This window comes from Aulonocara sp. 'chitande type north' Nkhata Bay, linkage group LG15, assembly GCF_057382095.1.
Source record: "Aulonocara sp. 'chitande type north' Nkhata Bay isolate Kocher_YH1m ecotype deep benthic linkage group LG15, A_spYH_male_GT1.1, whole genome shotgun sequence".
Classification (NCBI taxonomy): domain Eukaryota; kingdom Metazoa; phylum Chordata; class Actinopteri; order Cichliformes; family Cichlidae; genus Aulonocara; species Aulonocara sp. 'chitande type north' Nkhata Bay.
The window spans coordinates 24505920-24527708 of NC_141358.1; the positions used below are offsets into that span (position 1 = coordinate 24505920).

The 21789-nt window shown below is 38.7% G+C and overlaps 1 protein-coding gene across 1 annotated transcript in view; it reads right to left on the reverse strand.

The window, feature by feature from the left end:
* Positions 1-21104, reverse strand: part of xrn2 (5'-3' exoribonuclease 2) — a 44361-nt gene extending 23257 nt beyond the window's left edge. Inside the window, exons 1-23 of the mRNA XM_086265131.1 lie at positions 20803-21104; positions 20048-20175; positions 19687-19798; positions 19431-19542; positions 18757-18815; positions 18560-18649; positions 18326-18398; positions 17602-17652; positions 17281-17438; positions 16610-16684; positions 15955-16088; positions 14732-14789; positions 14405-14512; positions 14232-14276; positions 13527-13658; positions 12858-12902; positions 10981-11075; positions 8013-8148; positions 2214-2321; positions 1433-1522; positions 1247-1319; positions 786-869; positions 155-252 (exon numbers count right to left, since the gene is read on the reverse strand). Coding sequence (XP_086121257.1) covers positions 155-252; positions 786-869; positions 1247-1319; positions 1433-1522; positions 2214-2321; positions 8013-8148; positions 10981-11075; positions 12858-12902; positions 13527-13658; positions 14232-14276; positions 14405-14512; positions 14732-14789; positions 15955-16088; positions 16610-16684; positions 17281-17438; positions 17602-17652; positions 18326-18398; positions 18560-18649; positions 18757-18815; positions 19431-19542; positions 19687-19798; positions 20048-20175; positions 20803-20877 — 2139 coding nt within the window. The 5' untranslated portion in view covers positions 20878-21104. The remainder of the gene's footprint in view (positions 1-154; positions 253-785; positions 870-1246; positions 1320-1432; positions 1523-2213; positions 2322-8012; positions 8149-10980; positions 11076-12857; positions 12903-13526; positions 13659-14231; positions 14277-14404; positions 14513-14731; positions 14790-15954; positions 16089-16609; positions 16685-17280; positions 17439-17601; positions 17653-18325; positions 18399-18559; positions 18650-18756; positions 18816-19430; positions 19543-19686; positions 19799-20047; positions 20176-20802) is intronic.
* Between the last annotated feature and the right edge of the window lie 685 nt (positions 21105-21789).

Here is a 21789-nt window from a genome sequence, read left to right on the forward strand (position 1 = left end):
GAGATGCATGTGTGTATTTTTGTTTATTTTCCGTTTTTAATGTGTACAGCACTTTGAGTTGAATCTTTATTGTATGAAAAGAGGTAAATAAATAAAGTTTTGATTGATTGATTTGACTGAAGTGAATGCTTACTGACGGCGTCGGGTTTCTTACCTCGTTAGATTCTGTGCGATACAGTTCATGGATGAAGTCAAAGAGTGGGTGAGACTTCCCCAGAAACAACACGTCACTTCCCAGGCTGTTTCTCCTCTCTGAAACAGAGCACAGAAAGCAGGTGTGGTCAGAAAGGAGAGAAAAAACAAGTGTTCACAAACTGCTACCCTGCTCACACAGGTCTGAGTGTAAACGGGAGAGAAGCCCATGATTAGAAAACAGAAAAATAAAGAGATAAATGACCACATTTATGTCAGAACAATGATAAGAAAGGTGAATATGGGTTCTACTGCAAACTGTACGTTGTGGGGATGATGACTGAAAAAAATAATATCTGCATATATATGCAAATACATAAAACGCACCTGTCTGACTATAACACAGTTCTTTAGACCCTTTAACCCTTTATCCAAACATGGAGAGGAGCAGAGATGGCAGCACTGCAACCCTTTAACATTTTGACACTACAGCCAACCCCAGCTATTGGAGTGCTTTGTTACAGCATTATGGTGATAATGTCAGAATTACAAACATAAAGTGAGTTTTACATCAAACACCTTTATCACAGAAGGTAAAGTTCACCGAAAGAGAAATCCAGATGTTACATTTGATACAATGGGCTTTTACTCACTTTCCTCAGGAGTGAGGTCGGGGTAAACATCAGCCAAAGCCGCCCTCAGCCGACGTTCATCCACAAAAGGCAACAAGGCAACACCTATGAAAGTAGCACCATGATATAAAACAAGTGCACTTACAGTAATAAATAGTGTAATCATGTAATAGTACAGTATTACATTCTCTAAATCTGTTTTTAATGTGTACTCAGGTTATATCTTCTCCTTTTTAAAACTTTTATTCTGAAGTCAAAGCCTCTATATTCCCGCACTGAAACATTTTTTAAGTTTCTGCTGTTTGCACAGGGAATTTGAGCCCTTCATACCAAAATGAGCCGCATAGTTAATATCAAATAAAAAAGTGTGTCGAATGAAACGTTGGCTTAAAAATATATTTCCATTTATTAACAATAAAGATTAAACAAAAACAGCTGTAATAAATCTCTCTGTCCACATTATTTAAATGTCACAGACTCACCCTGCCAGGCGTATTTCTTGCCGTTTAGATCAATGGCAAAGTCATCGGGGTAAAAGTCGATGATCGAGGAATCCTGCATCAAAGGAAGTGATTTAGTAAAACTCAAAAAGACACTGGCACAACTACCACAACTAAAAAGATCAGAGAGCAGCAATACTGCTGAGCCGTTTCATGCCTGAAACTTACCGGACTGCTCATGAGGTTCCTCCATGTTGGTGGCAGGAAGTTACCGCTGGCGGCAGGAAACACTCCCATCAGCTGCTCCAGTGGCTTGAACTGCACAAAACACCCACCAAACAGTCATGTCTGTTGATTAAACCCTGAAGATCGGACGCTGTAGTGTGCGATGCTGCCGTATGATTCACAGTTGTGCGCTGGTGTGTCTTGCATTGCTTTGACATGATCAGTTGATCAAGTTGGATTTAAGTTTGTTTGTTTTTGCCTTGTCTGTTCCACACAAAGTTCCCGCCAGAGTGAACGTTATATTACATTCAGCAGATGATGAGATAATTGAATTATTCCAGCACTTTCTTAATACGACTTCCTTTTTTTCCACCCTTTTGTTACATCTCCCAACTTTTTTAAGACCTATCAAATTCAAAAGGAACTGGTATTGGTTGTATAATTATAGATTTTCTCAGTTTAAACCTTTGATGTGTTTTCCTTGTTCTACTGTTGTTCATTGTGTTATGTTTTAACTTTCATTTCATAACGCCAGCTTAATACTTAGGGAAGACCAACAGGTCAACTGAGGTGAACTTTTACGGTGTTTTAGTGAATTTCTTTAATAACTTGAGCTGCTATCAGTGGCTTTACAAGCAACAAGCTATAGCAGCCTTTAGTTTAAAGGAACATGACTGATTCAACACACTTTCAGATTTCACTGCAGGAAAAACAACATTTCTCACTGAAAAGTCACAGAGAGAAAGATTGAGAATGAGGAGGAGAGAAATAAATCCATTCTTACTGGTTTGGTGTCCTTCTCAAAGTCTGAGAACATGTCTTTGATGTCTTTGAAGTCAGAGGCGAACGGTGCGTAGTGGAACGGGAAGTACCACTTCCAAGAAGCACAGCCCTGCAAATCAACGAGTAAACAATTCCAATCAACAACTTAGCTCTGAGCTTAAGATCAGTTAATGGGGCCAATGTTTGACTGAAAAAAGAAGCTTGTTGCATATAAAGTAATTAAATGTATGTAATTACATACAAAGTAATTAAGTGTGATGCTGGTGCACACATGGAAGTTATTCACAAATATGAAGAAGGATCCACATCTCACCAGTGGAGTTCTTAGTGGCTTTATCCCTTACCTGGATAATAAATTTGCTTTATGTTCACTTTACAATAATAAAAATACAGGAAAAAATCCAAAAATCAACACATTTCAGTCACTCACATTAGGCATAACTCTCATAAAATCTGGTGACTCATTTTCTGCTCAGTTTAATCATTGGTGTTAGTTTATTGTTGTTCATTCAGCATTAGCTCGTTTGGCACGATATCAACTCAAGCACCCAGATGAGGGGGAAAAAGAAATTAAAAGCAACTTCGAAATGGAAGCAGAAAGCTTTTCTCTGCCCTTTTTCTTTAGCAGCACTAAGCTTAAAATCCAATCTGACCAGTCTAAGGTGGCAGTGCTGACATTTTAAACCTTTCACTGAATCCTCAGGCAGCTTTTGCTTTTTATTCAAACTTTCTACACTTTCAGACATGCCAGATTATTTTTTTTTAGTTTTTTTTTTTTTTTGGCTTGATGGTTAAACAACAAGAATGAGGGGGAAAAAAAACTAAAACTAGACTGTAGTTCAAACCATGATGCCTCTGAGGGAAAGAAAATAAATACATCTCTCCCACACCTGCTGAGAGGCTCTTGCATCTAAAATGTAATCACCTTCCTCTGTTCTGTGTTTCAGAAATGTTTGCTGACAAAGAAGAAAAAAAGCTCTGGGGAAAGAAAAAAAAAAAAAAGTCGTCACCATGCAGTTGGACCACTTATCCTTCCTGAGCAAACATGCCTCGCACCAAAGAACAACCTTCACTTCCCACAATCCACCTTTGAGAAAACGAGGTCCTCCGGTAAATCCACCAATCCTCGCATCTCAGCCAATCTCAGCTTTAAAGCCCAGCACTCTATTATTAAAGGTGGTCATTCAAATGATAATACGGTCCTTTTACCATGATAAAAGGCAGAGGAGGCTCTGATCGCCACATTCGGACGATCGCACAGATCATTTATGGTAATATGGCAAAATGTTTTGTCTCAAGGACTCGGTTCATTTGTGGCAGAGGCTGGCAGGGTCAAAGATCACGAACTGCAGCAACAAGGGGGGGGGGGGGGAAATATGAAAAAAAAATTATATATATATATATATATATATATATATATATATATATATATATATATATATATATATATATATATATATATATATATATATATATATATATATATATATATATATATACACACACACACACACACATATACACACTTACTGTCCTGACTCAGAACAGCTGACAACAGGAAGTGAAAGTTGTTACCTCAATATGTTATTAAGTACATGAAGGAGCCACAGATTCAACATACACAGACCTTTCAGTTTAAATATATAAATGGGTGATTTATTCACACTGTGTTCACATTAGTGAGTCAAATAATCAAAAATGCATTAACAGATCTTTTTTTTTTTTTAAATAAACTGAATTTACTGATTTAAAATCCACATGTTGAAAAGAAAACTATTTTATGACATTTCACTAAAATTATTTGGGAGGCACTGAAATATCCACAAAATATCATTTGTTCACTGGTTATTAACATCCACATTGAGCGATGTATGATTTGTTTCTGAAACTGGAAAGCAGACATCTGTAAAAATGTGGGACATTTATTCATGTAACCATTTTAAAATTTGATATTTCATTGGTTCATAATCTGTGCATGTTTAACGACTGCGAGTATGAAAGTACGTCTGAATTGGTTGACTTAGGATCCAGTTACTATCCAGCTGCTCAAGTTTTTTGTTATTTCTTAAACAAAACCCAATAAAAATACTGAAGAAAAATGACAGATGACTCAAGATTACAGTAATATTACCCCAGTGATTGCCAAAGTTTTTAAACAAACATTTTAAATTGATCATCTCCATTTAAAGTTATAAGAACAACAAAACTCGCCCTGTATAATTATCACCACTGATGAGCAACATCAAATCCTTAAAGAGATTTGAAATGTGTCAGGGCTCACCACAAACATTCTGCTTATATTTATTTTTCAATATGCGCTCATTAGATAACTTTCATATGGTTTGTTTTTTGTCACAATGCTGGGAACACTCGGGTCCATCAGCCATGAAATGTAGAGAAATCAGGAAACAGCTCAACCTTCTTTAAACTGAAGAAATAAAGCTCAGTTTCCATTCAGCCTGAAATAAAATAAAATTTTTGGACACAGGTTTCTCCCTTCGTTGACTTTTACCCCGACAACTTTGCCCTTCAAAATTGCCTGTCAGTCCTGTAATGCTATAGAGCCCATTAACATCTGCATGCACCGCCGCAAATTACAATAAAAATACTAAAAAGGCAAATCACCAGTGTCAACAAAGCATGAACATTCAAACTGCCATTAGAGAACAGCCTGCTAGTTGGAAAACTGTCATTTGCGGCCATTCGGTTGTAAAGAAATGAATTATTGGCAGAGGAGACCTTTTCTGTACATCCAACAGATTACTGGAGGAAAAAAAAATTAGTTTTTTGCCCTTATGATGAAAAGCAGAGACAGAACGGGGATAAACTGAGCTCTGTCTTCCCCGATCACTTGGTGAGGTGTGCGTGATCTTAACTCAGTCAGTGGCGAGGAGAAACGTGAATGTGTGGCAGCGAAGAGCAGACACGTCTCCGTCCGTCAAGGGCCCGCTAATGAATTCACTCAGAGCGGCCCCCTGAGACGGGCTTTGGATTGGCGAGCGTGTGGAGTCGACAGAGTGTGCATACGAGGAGAGCACAATCAGCCAGGACAAATCCCCCCCGGCTCAGCGCCCTGGCTCTCCTGGAGAGGGACCCCAGCTGATTATTTCATTTCAACATAAAGATCAATATTTTACAACACTACAATGATTCGTGTATAATCACACTGCAAACAACAGCAGCAGATCTCAGTGTTAGATGAGCACGAGTTTATTTCGTGTAAATAAGTAAAACTAAAATAAAAACATAGTAAATAATAATAAAAGTGAGAGTCATTCATGTCGGAAGGCTTCATCTAAATGCAACGAAACACATATCAGTCCCTGGGTTAATTCACTTGTGAGGAGGATTTATCAGAGGACCTTGTTACCTCAGAGGTGAGTTGTGGGAAGTAAAGTTCGCATTTCTGTGTCAGACATGTTTGTTCAGCAACAGTAAGTGTACCGACTCCTCATTAAGGTTTGGTTTACTTCCTATCAGGTGTGTGGTCAGGCAGGATTAAAGATCAAGCTGTAGCGATCTTTTATTTTCATGTTTTCAATCATCACACAACATTTTTCCTCCGAGTCCTATTCAAATGCAAATCATCTTCAAAAACAACAAGCAAGTGGTTCTGATCTGATTCTACTCATTTCCATATTTTGATTCTTGGACTCTACTAGAGTAGCTTTGCATAATTCACAGTTCAGAATAGTCCTTATTCTTATTGTTCCAATCAGTTTAGCCTCTGACGTTTTAGCTCCCCTCCCTTAAACTAACTTCTTCTCACTGGCTGCTCCGTATAAACAAAAGGTTTGAACCACATTAAGGATATCCTCTCTCTGACTTCACACAAGACCACAAGTAGTTAAAGAAATGAAACAGAGCAGTCAGACCAGTCTGAAGACTGAGCTTTAGGCTCTCCAACACACTATTAAAACTTTGGAAGGACAAATGCTCTTCCTTGAGGAAGAAACATGGTTAGAAAAGAAATTGTTATCAGAGATCACTTAACAGTTTGGTGAAATCAAATAGACTAAAAATAAATCAGAAGCACTCACGGCTGTATTACTAAAAGTAAGAGCATTTCCACATATGAATATGAATAGGCCTCACGGTGTTGGGACTAAACACGTGTACCCTTAAGAAAACCAGCTATCAGTGAAGCTAATTGTTAAACAGGTTCAAATCTTTTAGGAAGCATAAAGACTGAACCCAGGTCATGTGGTCTAATAAGCCCAGATACACCCGGATTTAGAGTGACAGGAACATCACAGTGAGAAGAACATCAAATTAAGTTAAGCACATGCCTAGCAGCAACAATACAAGCAAGTGAAGGCAGTTTTATCAGTTGCTTACATCAAGGCTCAGCAATGTTAGTTTCCTAAATAATTATGTCATGTGAACACCTGAATATACTGAACAACCAGGTTTTACCATCAATGGACGTTTCACAGGGCATGAAGCTCGTTTCCACATAGACCTGGAGAAGACTTCACACAACTAGGCTGCCTCTCCCACTACCTCTACAAGCTTGTGGTGAAAAATGAAAGCAACTTATCTTTAATGTCCAGCAGGGGGCAACTCCTTTCACTGCATGAACAACTCCTGTTGTATCCAGATCTACAGGAAAGTGTCCCTCCTGCACACTTTGTTTATGACTTCAGCAAAGTCCCTTCTGGTTAGCTGATGCTCTCAGCTGCTAGTTTAAAGTATACGTGAATTCATTTTGTGTATTTAAAGTAAAATCGAGGATACAGCAGAGGAAAAGCAAGTATCAACATGTAGTGCTCTTCTCAGTCAGATCCACCCATTTCCCGTAACTCAGGTTTCAGCAAGCAGCAACAAAATCCAGAATGATCAAATGCTTCAGAAACTAATGAGCGATACTTAACCCTGATGCATCGAGCAGGACAGAGACTCTCACTGTATGCTGAACACAATGACAAAGCTTTATATTCTATTCTATAAATGGCTTTATCCATGTTACTCAGTCGATGTACCTTACAGGTTCACCTTTACAGAGAATGTGAGGTTTCTGTGTCAAACACAGGTTCTGGTCGCGAAATGACAAGAAAAAGAAAAAAAAAAAGCATCCTTATCCTTTAGCTTCCCCTCAAAAACTTTAGTGATTTTCTCAGTCTTTGTTTGCACTGTTAGCACAAAGTTCTACTCTGTGCATCATTCACCTTAAATTTTTCCCCTCAGTGTCTACATGAAAGCTAAAATATCCAAAAGTTAGAATTCACCTTGTGGCAGCCACACTCTTGATTTAATTTTACGAAAGCTATCGTTAACTTTTGTTAGCAAGAACTTCATGTGATTAATCTTTTTACACATGTATAAATAAGACCTTAACTAAAAAAATGTTACAAAAAAAGAGAAAAAGAACTGCTGAAAGACGAGTATGTGGAAGTTCAAGGAGAGAAGCACTGCTCTGAAAAATAAACTCTTAACCTTACCAGCAATATTTGGGAACTTAACATAATTTGATTCTGTAACTCAGGAACAGGATCAGAAAGGTTGATGTTGTGCATAAATTCATCAAAAAAACGACTAAATACACCTGCCTCTCCATTTGTAAAGGTGGAAATTTAGCTTGGATCGTGGTATGTAATGAAAGCTCGGGGTTCAAAGTTCAAAGAAAACTATTAAACGGTTTCTAAAGCTAGCATCCGGGTGAAGTAAAGGCTTTATAAACCAGTGAGAATATGTTTCTCAGCAGGAAAAGAAAAACACGGGAAAAAAAAAAAGAACACATCGCTGCTGAAGACATGCTCGTTTGTACACAGTACTGAACCCACCGTGTGACTTCAGTTACCTGGTAATAGTAGCGCAGTACCCAGCAGAGACCCTCCACGTACGACTGGACCACCTTCCGCCTGAAATCCTCATCTGTCGCGTCCACGTCAAACTTGTTCTTGTAGTACCTCTGCTTCCAGCCTTCCTCCCACAACCTGCAGGACACAAAGGGGTGGTCACACTCACTCAGAAGATTGAACTAACTTCTTAACCAACAGCACTAACCAAGAAAGACATTACACACAGGTCCAAACACTGAGATTTAAGTCATCTTACTGGAAACCACACTGTGGGGTTATTATTAAGTAATTTAGTCATCAGTCTCCTTAAGAATTCAAATGAATAATAATTAACAAGTATCTCTGTCAGCGTGCGTGCACAAATCAGTCTTAGCTAGTAGTAGTACAGCCAGAAAATGTGGCACGGGGAAGTTGATGGTAAGTGCTCTGCATTTTGTTTTGCTTGTTTTTCTTCCATCTTCCATCCATCAGAACAGTGTCAACTACCACAGCCAGTCAAATTTCCTATTTACCAGTGGACTGTCCAAAAGGCCAGGAGATGACCTTTGGAGTAGTTAATTAGGCATCAACACCCACCTTCCCAACACTGACCTTTAAATAAAATCTCATTTGAGGGAATTCTGCCCAATGCAACATTTTGGGGGTTAAAATGTGGATTAATTTGCGCACAGCTCCAGACTTCCACTAACATGCTTTCATTCAACATCAGTAACATCTGTCTGAACCCCACCACCTCCAACAACTTCACAATGTCTAATTTTTTTTTAGACTGCCCCCACCTGTACTGATGACCACACAAAAGCTTGATATCTCAGTTAGTAATAAAGATGGGAATATGGGAAATCAACTCCACTGGTACAAATACTGCCAATGGCCAAGAATTGCAAATCCATTGTTGATTATTGGCTGACATGACCAAATCTTTACAGTTTAGGTAAATCTGAACAACATATTCAAATAAATGGCTCATCTATAGGCTGAAAAACCAGCTGGAACAGTTCAACGGCTATGACTTCGCGGTAGATTTGGGGCGGCGATGCCGTTCTGCACACATAATCAGGGTCGTCCGGCATCTGCGCGGCGGCTCCTCGGAGCGGCCTGCGGGAAGCTGCCGACTCCTGAGAGAAAAGCCTCCATGAATACCAATTTAGCCCGATGGATTTAGCAGCTCTGACGAGTGCGTCACAGAGGAATTTACTCGAACGCTCCTGCTTTCCATATTAATCACGTGCAGAGGGGAAGTGGGAGCTGTTCAGCAGAGCAGGGAGTGTGTGTACAAATGTGCGTACTAATATGTGTGTGTGTGCGCGCAGCGGAGATGGCAGAGAGTTAAAGAGCTTGTGGTGCAGCTCGGTGGCATTAATGAGCACGTCTCTCCTCTTCTGTTTGTTAAAGCGACCTTTGCTGACTGAAGTTCATCTGCACAGATTTATTTTTAAGGTGTTTTATTAACTGCACGCACGCGGTTCCCTGGGCATTCAAATTACAGGTTATTTGTGGTTATGAAGGAGCTTCCAGTTATAAACAGCTTCAAGAAAACTCGACAGACAGCAGCCGATTTACAATAATAATGAAATAAATGACTGACCTCATAAACAAATAATTTTGTTTTGCCTATTTTCTGGTCACCGTGTGAGCCCAGCAGAGACGCTAAATGTGCTGAGAAAGGAGCCAATGAGCAGCTTGTCTGACACGCCAGCTTTGTTACTTGCAGAGTATTATTCGGGTCGTGGCGGTTTGTAAAAGCAGGTTTAATTCAAGCATAGCTCTTTGGTGTGGGCACTTTGAGAGTTTGTACCTGAGAAGTCAGTGAAAGTTGTGTTATGAAACCTTGTTTTCACACCAAAATTAATTTATTGTGATTAACTTTACTTATAATTAACTTAAAATAAAAAATGTCTTGCTTACAAAGTTGTATGAGTTATTAAAATGATTAAAATGACATTTCTATGTGCTGTTGGGTTTCTTTAATCATAAAAAAAGAATAAACCCAGTAAGACAGGGAGTCTTGACAGGCCTACAGCTGAAGTTTAAATTATGCCAAGCTTTAAATAAATATCTTTATTAATTCCACTGACAACCACTTTGGCTTTAAAGCCAAACATTCACTGACCTGTGTGCACATTCCTAATTGTAAATAAATACAGGGGGGAAAAAGTGTGTTGAGTCAAAAGAGGGGTGCCAAAATACACCATAAGTGTTCATCACGAGTGTTCAGGCTTACTGGAGCTGTATCCTCGGTTCTTTTTAATCTATATGTTGATGACTTATCAAAGAAGCTGAAAGTGGGTGGATGAATAGCAGCTTTCTAGTGAACCACATTATGTATGCAGATGATTTTGTGGTCTTTAGTCCTCTTTGCAGTGGTCTCCAGCAGCTCCTTCATATATGCTTTGCTTATGATGTGGAAAATGAGCAGAGCATAAGAGCGCTGTCATGATTAATAGAGCCAAAGAGGAGAAACGGGGGAAAAGATATCCTGAAATTAAACCGTCAGTCTGGAATCTAACTGTCTGCACTAAGATTTAAGACTAAATAAGACTTCGGATCAAATGATGGATGACGAAGATATTTATAGGAAGATAATGTATGCACAAGCTAACATCCTGCTGTAAATGTTTATTGCATATACAGGTAGGATGAAGAAGTCTATCTAGAAGATAGTGTACACCTCTGCATGTTGCATACCTGTGATGAACAAACTACAGGAACATGAGTTTATGGATATAATGAAAACATGAAGTAGTTACAGAAGAGAACAAGATGATATGGTGCACGTGAGAAGTTTGTTTGCTTGAATCGTTTAAAGGGGAACAATTTATTTGTAGGCTTATTAATTCTAAAAATGAAATTAATGCGGGTTAGCAAATATAAGAAATTGGGGGAGATTCTGTATTCACTTTAGATTAAAACACAGTAATCCCACCCTTTGCTGTGAGCCCGCCCACCTAGTTTGTAAGGATTTACCTGACGTTGTCTTCAGGCTCCGGCTCGCTATCGCTGTCATCAGCTTTCCTCTTCACTCCCCTGCTGTCTGCACTGTCACTGGGACCTGCAGACGACTACCGAGGGTGATTAAACCCCAAAAAACACAAACACACACACACACACACACACACACACACACACACACAATTAAAACCCTGACTGGACTACTTGAGCATGAGCAGAAGCACTTTCAAACACAACAGGTTAGCGGTCTTTCCTTTCACACAGCAGCAGTGTTGTAGTGTTTGCATTGAGCTTTAACAGTTCTGCCTGTGCAGACGGAAATCTTTAAATTCTCCCCAAAGAAACAGTTTCATTAAACCGGTGTGTCGCTGGAAATAGCAGAATATTTTAAAATTTCCTGAACAAGCTTTATGGTCACTGAGCTGTGCTCCACCGCAGTCGGCGTTCATTCTCGTTATCTGATACAATCTAAAGCGATTGCTTTGCATTTTAATATAACTCAAAACAAAAATAATTCCTGGACCATGTCTGTTTTAGTTACACAGGTCTAAGTTGGTAATATTACTCTTTCATTTGAAGAGAACAGATTCTCAGGTCACTAATGTAATACTTTTAAAAATCTCTTATCCAAGTACTAGTATAGTAGTACATTTGCATCAGTTTTAAAATGTATTATTCGACCAAGAGAAGCAACAAAATCTTTAAAAAGGAGAAGATTGAACTGATCAATATTTCCTGTAGTTCAAATGAAACGTGATTATTGGTTAATCGTTTTAAAAAAGGGTATATAAAAACTGCCTATCTATCTATCTATAGATATCTATCTATATATATATATAGTAAATGCTGAGCATTATAACACCTTTCTGCTCACAATGAGTCGACTATATGCATTCACGTCAGGTAAAGCTGCTCCTGCATATACATGTGTATTGTCTGTGTTTGAAGGACACTGAATCCGCTGCCTTAGCTACAAGCTTTCCTTTTTTTTGCCCCCTTGAAGCCTTTGTACTCTTTTCATTCATGTGCTAATGTATGGTCGCCTATTGACAGCCGATAAAAATTTAACGCTGCACGACGGCAGGAAATTTACCAACTTGGGAGACACTTTAGAATACAGACGCTGGCGTTTTGTTCAGTTCTGTTTTTTTTGTTTTTTTGTTTTTTTTTTAAACAGGCTGCCATTTTCTCCAAATATAAATGATGGCAGAGAAGAAACGCACAAACTGACTGATAGAGCAGCATTTAAATCAAATTAATTTTTATATTTTGCTGATAGAAGAATCTCTACAGGGAAAAAAAAAAAAGCCTTTTTCCCAATAACCTAAACAGCAGAATTAAAATCCCCCGAGTCCTTAACTGGGTGTTTTCCAGCCCCTGGAGGTGTAAACAGACACACACTTGAGAAGAAGAGGAGGAGAGAAGATTGTGAAGAGACTAAGAGATTATTCAGGGGATCGAAATGGTGAGGACACAAACTCTCCCGCGTGTCAGTGGTTTGGTTTCCTGTTGGTTATTTATGACTTGACACACTTTAAAACGATGCTGAACACAAAAACCAGCACCAACAAAAAAAAAAAAAAAAAAAAAAAAAAAAATCACAACTCATATTGTGGTCAACTTAGGCACACAACTCTCAGTGTGACCTCCCACTTATATTCCACTTAAGAGGGGCAACCAATCAGAAGAAAGTTGGGCGTGGAGAAGAGCAAAGACGATTGTTTCAAAAGAGGATGAACAGAGGGGGCTCCACTGAGGCTCAGTATAAAGGAAATGATGATTATTTGGAAGCATAAATCCTGCACAGCTCGAGTCCAAGAACAAAAGGCATTGTGCTGAAAACTAACGCAGCGAGTCAATGTTAACACAGTGATATACAACTGCCAACTTACATTGCCTCCATTCTTCATCATGGCCTTCAAGGATTGAGCAGCACTCTGAGGGGAGAAAGGAAAAGGACTCCATGGCTCATTGCAATAAAATGTCAGGTTTCAAACAAAACAGTACAGGATACAATAATCACATGACTTATGGGTCCGTTATTCCTGCAATTCTCGACCTCGCAAATGGTGCCACACAGCAGGAGTGACGTCATATTTACTGGCTGCATTTTTGGTGTTATTTTGGCCTATTGCGCGCCTCTCACTCGTTGTAGCCTTGCACGGGTTGAAGAAACTTCCGTCTTGACTTCTTCTCCTGCTACACGAGCACACATGTGGTGGTTTGGTCTGAGTGGCGACACCCATCACTCAGAGTAATGCAAAGAGTACTCGCGCCCTCAGTGTTGGTATAAATGGCACAGACCTGAGGTCTGATTGTGCCCAACAAAACCAATACTGAGTGTAACGGACCTCTATGAAAAACACAATGCTGGATATGACCACACCAAGTATGGATTGCTGGTCCAGCTCGGTGGTAACTCATATTTCTGAGAAAAATCTCAGAATGACAGATCACGACAACATTACGCAAGAATCAGTAAGAGTTTTGACAAACTGACCATCAGTACTTAAAGATTTTACACAAAACAAAACCAATCTGATAGAAACACCCAGCTTTACCATGTTTGACTGCATCCTCATGTCACAGGCCTGGTGCCGAGCATTCTGGACAGCCTCGGGTCGGTCTCTTCTCCCCAGGGCATGAGGGGCAAACTGACCCGTGGTCAGGTAGGCCGGGCCCTGCTGCTCCGCCTGCAGAAACATGGACAGAATATCTCAACTCAAGCCCATAACTGTAAGAATGCAACTATGAGAACTCAAAAATAAAACAGCATGTGTAGTTTCAAATAGTTTTAGGGAACATCAGGATGAGTGGAAATGCTAAGAGCAGCAGGCTCTCGATGACTGATCAGAAACGTGGCATGCCATAAGTAAAACAGAAACACTGTCACACTTTGACTTCTACTCTAGGCTTTGTTTTTGGGTGAAGTCGAATCACACCGATTAAATCAGCTTCATTTTAATTGCATGCTGTGTTTATAGCTTTATAGTGTCTTTAGTAACCATGAAAATGAGACTGATATAAACTTCTCCATCTGAGTTCAACTCGAACTAGAAAAGTATTTTTAAGTGATATCTGCTGATTAGGCAGAAAATGACACATTAGGTTTTCTGCCCCTTCGGAGGTGACTCTGCATTGAAAATAAAGGCTAAACTTTAGCAGCAGAAACACCTGAAAAGTTTACTTTATGGCACAACAAAGATCCTATATAGTAAATTTAAACTATAAAGCCAAAATATCAGCATCATTTTCATCATACTCACTTTCATTCTTTTTCTTTTCTCTTTGTTTCTTCTCTTAAAGTTTTCCTAAAGAAAGAAGATGACATCGTGAACGATAAAATAGATTCATAAAGAGCAGAAATACTCGAACATTTCCTCGTCTTCATCTCAGGTCTAAAAGACTAAATCTGAGGAGAGAAAGTTGTGAAAATCACCTCATCCTCTTTGCGTTTCTTGAAGATGTTGTCCTCAGCAACGCCCACAGCCTGCATGATCATCTCAACTCGCTCCAGGTTGACGTATCCGTTCTGTGTCAGGTAGCCCTGCAGAAGCACGTATGCACAGGGTGACTCTACACATTAAGTGCAATTGTTCAAAAACAATGATACCTATATCTATATATAACAATGATATCATTTTTCTTCCAGCGTTGGTTAAAACATTTGAAGAAAAAAAAAAACAAAAAAAAAAAAACACACCAAACAAATAGAAAAACCCTGGACACTGCTGCCTGCAGAGCTCAGATAAATGATGACACTCACTCCAGTTTTGTGAACAACATCTTTGTAGATCCTGACCAGTCGATCTATCGCTCCCTCTCTGGGGGAAACAAACAAAACCATGAACCACAGATGCAAACAAACTCCTCAACTTTTATTTCATTAATAGGGATGGAAGACTGAACATACAAATCTCAAATCTTTTTTTATACAACAGAAAAAAAACAAACACCTTCTGTATATTGCACAAACAAATAACAGCACAAAAAGCTTGAAAACTATACGAGTATGAAAAACACAATAAAGAAAATAATAATAGCGTTACAGTGGATACAGCACTTAATATAACATTTCTGACAGTTGATTAGCTATGAGATGAACTTGTGGCTTTGTAATTAGAGCCAATAATAAAAAAATAAATACATAAATACTCTCTCCAGGACATTTGTTAAATTTAATTATATTCATTTTAATTGTTTACATTTATATATTTAAATTTATTAAATAATTATTATTAAATGTAATTATTATTACATTTTTATTTATTTCACCAAATCTATTATTTAAATCACTTGATTTTTTATATTTATTTGAAATGTTTTATTTATTTATTTATTAAGTGAAAAAACATGGATGGATTCTAATAAGCTCAGGAATAAATACATAAAAATCTATTCACCCGAGTAAAGTCTGGGAGGAGACAGAAATGCCTTTTTGGGGTAGAGTCAGAAAGGACAGATTTAAAAAATAAATAAATAAATAAATAAATAAATAGAAAAGCTACCTGCTGTGGCCTTGTCCCATGAATAACAAATGAAAAGTAGTTTTACTCCTCAAACATGTGCATTTTACTTTGTTTTCTTTCATTTTCTTCATTTTGGGGTCTTTTTATATTTATGTGTTTTGTTTCATTTGAGTTTTGTTCATTATGTTTCTTTTTTGGACATTTTTTTGTTGTTGGTGTTTTTTCCCCCATTTTTCTGTGAATTTGTGGCTTATTTGTAACCCAATCATTAAATATTACCCTACTGTTTTCTCTGATTCCCCTTTTTACATCATGGTGAGTAACTGTATGTACATTCTGGGTATTATTAAAGTAAACTTATGACAGCGCTTCATAATAAGTTCTTGAATAACCTTTCACTGCAGACACCCCTGTTACCACTTCCTGAATTGACACCACATTTAAACAGCGTGTTTCAGATTGATAGTCCCTGATGAAAGAACTGTATAAAGCAGTTTTAGGACGATGAACTGATGCTCACCTGATTTCTAAGGACGGAAGATGTGGTAGGAAGTCATTTCCAACAAAGAAACACATAAAGACCCAGTCATCTACACTCCTCTCAAAGTCGAAGGGAAAAGGCAGACTGGCCATGGTCAGCTCTCTGGCCAGGTACTAAAGAAAATATGAGAATTAATGGAGATGATTGAGAAGGTCATTTTATCATTGAAGCAACACTTCAGCTCCTGCTTTCATGTTCAAATGCTGTCCATAACAGATAGAGGCAGAACATTCCTCTGCAGTCTGTCTTTGATTACTTCTGAGAAAAAAAGAAAAGCTGATGATTCAAAGGAAATGTTCAAGGTAAGGCTGAAATCTTACAGCGAAGCTGACCTGAACACTGAACAGAATATATTAAACACATGTAACGAACTCTCAAAACATTATTTCATATTCTTACTCTTCCTCAAAATAGTTTCAGAGGTGCCCGAGGTTAGGAACCATCATTTTAAGCACCACAAAGGCAACCCACTGCGTTTTATTTCTGTAAAACTCATTGAACCCTTCCAGTTGGATTGCACAAATTTGATCGTTCTAGATCGATTTCATGTTTGTGAACAAAAGGTGAGATTTTGACCCTAAAATAAACAACTAAAAAGAAAGAAAGCTGATCGAAGTGAGTTTGAGTGACTGACCTCCCGCAGAACACACAGTCTGATGAATATGAACTCCTGCTCAGCCGACGGCATCGTGTTTGCAAACTCATCATGCTGTAAAACAGACATAGGTTCAGTCCGCTGACAGAGTGTATACTGCGCACTTTAAATGGCAAATGTCAGCAATGGGACATCAAACATCAATTATTTTTCAGCAGTATTTTTTGAGCCAGAATTGACCATATTTAGACAAGAGGTGGAGTCCTAAGTTATTATGTAACACTAGCTGGCTTGGTTAGAAAGCTCCACCTGTAAACTGTGCAGGCGTAACAAAGATACAGAAACATGCTAATTGCATAATAACAGATTGATAAAATGTTAAAACTTCATTCAGCAAAACCAAACCACAAACTTCTAGGTCAGCGCGATAGTACAACTATCAGGTAATTTTCCTAAAATGCTCCAAAAAGCACCACAAACATGGTTGAGAGGTGGTTCCAGTTAAAATTCCTGTAGGACAACAAACATGGCCCATTTAAACAGCTCCTACACTGAAAAAAAATTCACAGCTCATTTTGCAATGTGCACAAACAAATGTTCCAGTCAAAGACTTTCACTCAAATCGTGGATCTTCAAACTACGCTTTAAAGCTTTGTTTTTTCAGACAGCAGTGCTAACAGGGACGTAAACTTCAGAGTCGTGTTCCTCACCTGCCCCTGCTTCTCTCTGGGCATCCCCTGACAGTCCTTGATCTCGTGGCCAGTCTGTCCGCAGAGACCGCAAGGTCGCGGTTTGTTGGGTTTAAACTCCTCTCTGATGATCGTGAAGTTTGGCTCGTGAGTGGCCAGGCCCAGCATGATCAGGTCAGCTGACATGCAACGAAAACACATGGTCAAACTACTTGGTTAAAATATAAATTAGTCATTCAGACAGCAACACAAGATCTCTTGAATATGCTGGGTCAGAGGAGGTAAATGGCTTCTATTAAGAGCACTTATCCTGACTTTAAGAGGGCGGATCTGAAGGCTTACCGTCAGCTCCACACAGGCAGTGATGCGTGTTGGGGTCATGGTTGGGCTGAGCTGCAAGAGTCGACCATAAACATCGAGTCAACAGAAGATCAGACAGAGTGTGTGTGTGTGTGTGTGGGGGGGGGGGTGAAGGCTTGTACTTGATGTTTGGTCATCAAAGGTCACCTATCAAATTTGACTTCAAGATAGAAGAGTCAACCTGATAATCAACAGCACTTTAACTTTGAACTGTGAATCTGTGACTACAGTTCAGAGTACTTCACATCAGAAGCCTCCCATATTTTCGTTTTTTCCATTTACCATTCTGCAGTGCAGCTGCATTCAAGGGGAATTACTGTGCTTTTTTCATTTCTTCTATCACAAACACGGTCTTACATAAAAAATGGCTTCAAGGATTCAAACAATGAGGTCAACATATGTCAAAGCTCAGCTTCAGACTGCTCCAATCTATCCTGCTGCTGACGAGATGAGACATACTTAATATGGTCATCTCAGGCACAAACCTTCAGTTTGGGAGCGACAGCCAATCAGAACAAAGTTGGCTTAAGGACCTAAAACACTGAGGCACTACACCAAGACCCAGTGAAAGACGAAGATTATTTTGAACATTAAGTATTGCAAAGCTTCTTCATTAAAGCCAACCATAAAAATATGGAGGTGAAATAATCATAAAAGGTCCCTTTAATTAAATCATTGGAATTGCTCTGAGTGTTAATGCATGTACCTCTCTGTCTCCTGATGAAGTCCATAATCTTGTGTTCACCTTCACCTGGGACGCTGGCATCAGACAGGAAGACCTGGATAACAGAGAAACTGAAGATTAGTGCCTGAAAATGCAAAATACCAAGAGCTGAAAACTACAAAAAAAGAGGAACGTAAGGATGATTAAACTGAGTCATTTTATTTTATAAAAGAAATAGTTGTGGGCAGGTAACATCTGGCCATAAATTAGACTCACAACAATATTCTTCCATCCTGGATCGTTGGTGAGTCTTTCGGCCACATAATATCGCAGACAGTGTGCCAGGTTGTCCATGAACTCTGTTCCCTGCAGAGAAAAGTCACTGAATCATCCATTCAAGTACAAATCCTGTAACTACGTTGTTACAAGTAAATAAAAGTTAGGCAAGATTTCACTGGATGGAGTAAACTTACTGGGGTGATACAGTTGCTGTCAAACCTTTCTTTAATCTCCTCCGGAGGAAGATAACCTCCTGTAGACGGAAAAAAAAAAAAAATCTCAATATTATACTGAGAAGAAACTAGAGGGCGGAGTTACCCCCATGTGGCTGCATTCCCTATCCAAGCTGGACAGAGAAAGAATCAGAGGGGAAAAAAATCAGCAGATTTTTTACACTGAGCTGAAATTGATCCAATCGGGTTTAAAAACAAACAAACAAAAAACCAGGATGTTGTTTTTTTTCCAGATGTAATGCTTCAAACTCTTTTTGAGAGTTTCAATCTTCCTCCAAGAGAAAATCACCAGGAATATATTAAATACACATTTGTTTTATAAGTGTCCAAAAATATTTTTCAACTGGAGTGTTTAATAAATCATTTCATACTTTAAAAAAAAAAATCAATCAATTTGCATATGCAAGTTTAATTTTTATCATATTTGGTACATCTGCCATTTTTTTTTGCAATTTATTGTTTAAAAATCAGTTAATTTAGGTTTTTTTGGGAAAAAAATACACACAGATGATGCACAGCCCTCAAAAACTCCATGCATCAAATTTGACGCAGTTAACATTACAGTGTTTTGAATATCACATTAAAATATATTGCCCGTATTTTCAGTCCAGCAGTCAAAGAGGCAAATAAAACACCTTTCTGGATGACCTCCTCTCTCACGCGACTCTTCTCCTCCACCAACTCGACCCCTTCTTTGGAGGCACGAAACCGCCGAGAGCGCTGCTGATTCATTTTGGCACGTGGAGCCTGGGCAGAGTTAACTTTAGTTTACATCAAAGCTACTGTCAGATCGGCGTAACACTGAAAACAAGTTTACTTCACACACAGTAACACTTGTGAATGCTCATCAGTGAAAAAAACTGCACGTTTCTGTTAACGGCAGCAGCTTACCACTCCGTCGATGGCCATGTAGAGAACTCTCCTTGGCCGCACGATGTTAAACAGGCGGTCAATGTACTCGAAGATCGCGACCATCATTTCATCCTCGTTTTTGGGAGCTGGTCTGTGGAGGAAGAGACAAAGTGAAGACTTGGTATGGCTTCATTTATGAACTTTTATATATGTATAAATTTGTATAAATATTTCAAATTTAGAAAAAGACTGTTTCAATGAAATTATTGACTTCCAAATAAATTACACTGGAAACAAAAACCTCACAGGGAGTAGGTTTCTGTTATATCAGAAATGAACTGAGCTGTAAATACAGAAGATCGGTCTTTTATGTCCAGATTAAACTGAGAACGGTTCCTACTTGTCTTCTGGATGCGTGCAGGGGTGAATGATCCCATTCATGTCCAAGTACAAATTGTCAAATTCCACCTCATTGGGGTTTGGCTTCGTTGTATCAACAGGAATACAAACTCCATTACACTCCTTCCCCTGTTAACATGAAAGGAAACAAAAAAATAACATTTTTTGCATCAGAGCTGCAACTCCGGACAAAAATACATCTTCAGCTGTTGTGAGCTGCACTCACACAGAACCTAGTGACATTTCTACAGACATGTATGTCAGGTTACAGCACAGATTTCAGAAAGCTTTGTGATTACGCAGGATATGTATGCTGTAGACAGTTTTTTACTTTTGTATGCAATGTTTATGGCAAATAGCTCTTGTGAATCATAAAGAAACGAGGAGTGGCTCAAAACATTTGCACAGTACTGTTTAACAGCAGACCAGTAAAGTAATTATAGCTATTGTTAATTTTAACAATACAAAAACAACGAATCCAAACACTTTCTGTGTTTGCTGTCAGGTTAAAGTTCCGCGTGGGTTTCAAACATTCACACAGCAGCAATGTTATTTACAGTGTCACGTGTAAGTAAACAGACTGCACGAGCTTTGATTTATCGTCCCCACTCTCGCCAAAACATTTCGCATTGCCATAGTAACTTCACCCGCTGTGTGCAGCGATTAAAACGCAGTCAAATGCGCGAGAAGAGTGTTAAAAAGCTTCCCGATAATGTTCCTCGGACAGGCTGCTAGCTTTCAAAGCTAACCACTCACCTTTTCCTCCACACAGTGCACAATAATTGATGGATATTTTCGGCTGAGCCAACGGAAAAACGCCGGAACTCCCATCTCCGGTAAACAGTCGTTTCTATTTCAACGGTTAAAATACGAACAAGTAGGCAATGATTAAAACAGCTTAATTAAAACAAGATCTTAACTGTCGATGCGTTGGCTACATGCTGCTGGCCGTAGCCATTGTGTAGCTTTTCCGGTTTATGTCGAATATTTCCGGAGCATCCTGAAGTGTCTCGCAACTCCACAGCGACCCCATAGGTCGGAGACGGTACTGCAGGCATCCAACGGTCCTGATAATGGAAACAACTGATCCACCAGGATTGTAAATTAATGAATTAATAAAATAAATATTTATTTCTGGACTATAGTCACCACTTATGTAAGCGGAATATAATGTTGAAAACTGACTGGGATCTATATTTCCTCCTTAATACTTTATTTTTGTTATTAGGGATATTAATAGATGTAGATAGAACTTTATTAATCCCTCGGGTGGGTTCCTCTGGGAAATTCGATTTCCAAAAAAGCACAGCACCGACAGAAGTTACAGAGTTACAGAATATTATATATATATATATATATATAATACACACACACACACACACACACACACACACACACACACACACACACACACACACACACACATATATATATAAATACAGAGACAATATAAATAAAATATACGAAGGGGATAAATAGAATAAATAGGAATAAAAATAAAAATACAAGTGAATATGCAGGTATTGTTAAATTAACATGAGTATAAATGAGTATAAATCAACTGCTGAACGATCTTTGCTTCCTGAGAAAGTCTCTGAACTTGTCAGCGTTCATATTTTCTTTTTTTTTTCTTTTTTTTTTTGCCTGTCCCGTTTGGCTCTTTTGCCATCAGAATTATTGTCTAAAGGCAAAGAAAGATGCCCAACGGATTTACTTTACCAAATTGACCATCCCAGCCTTGCC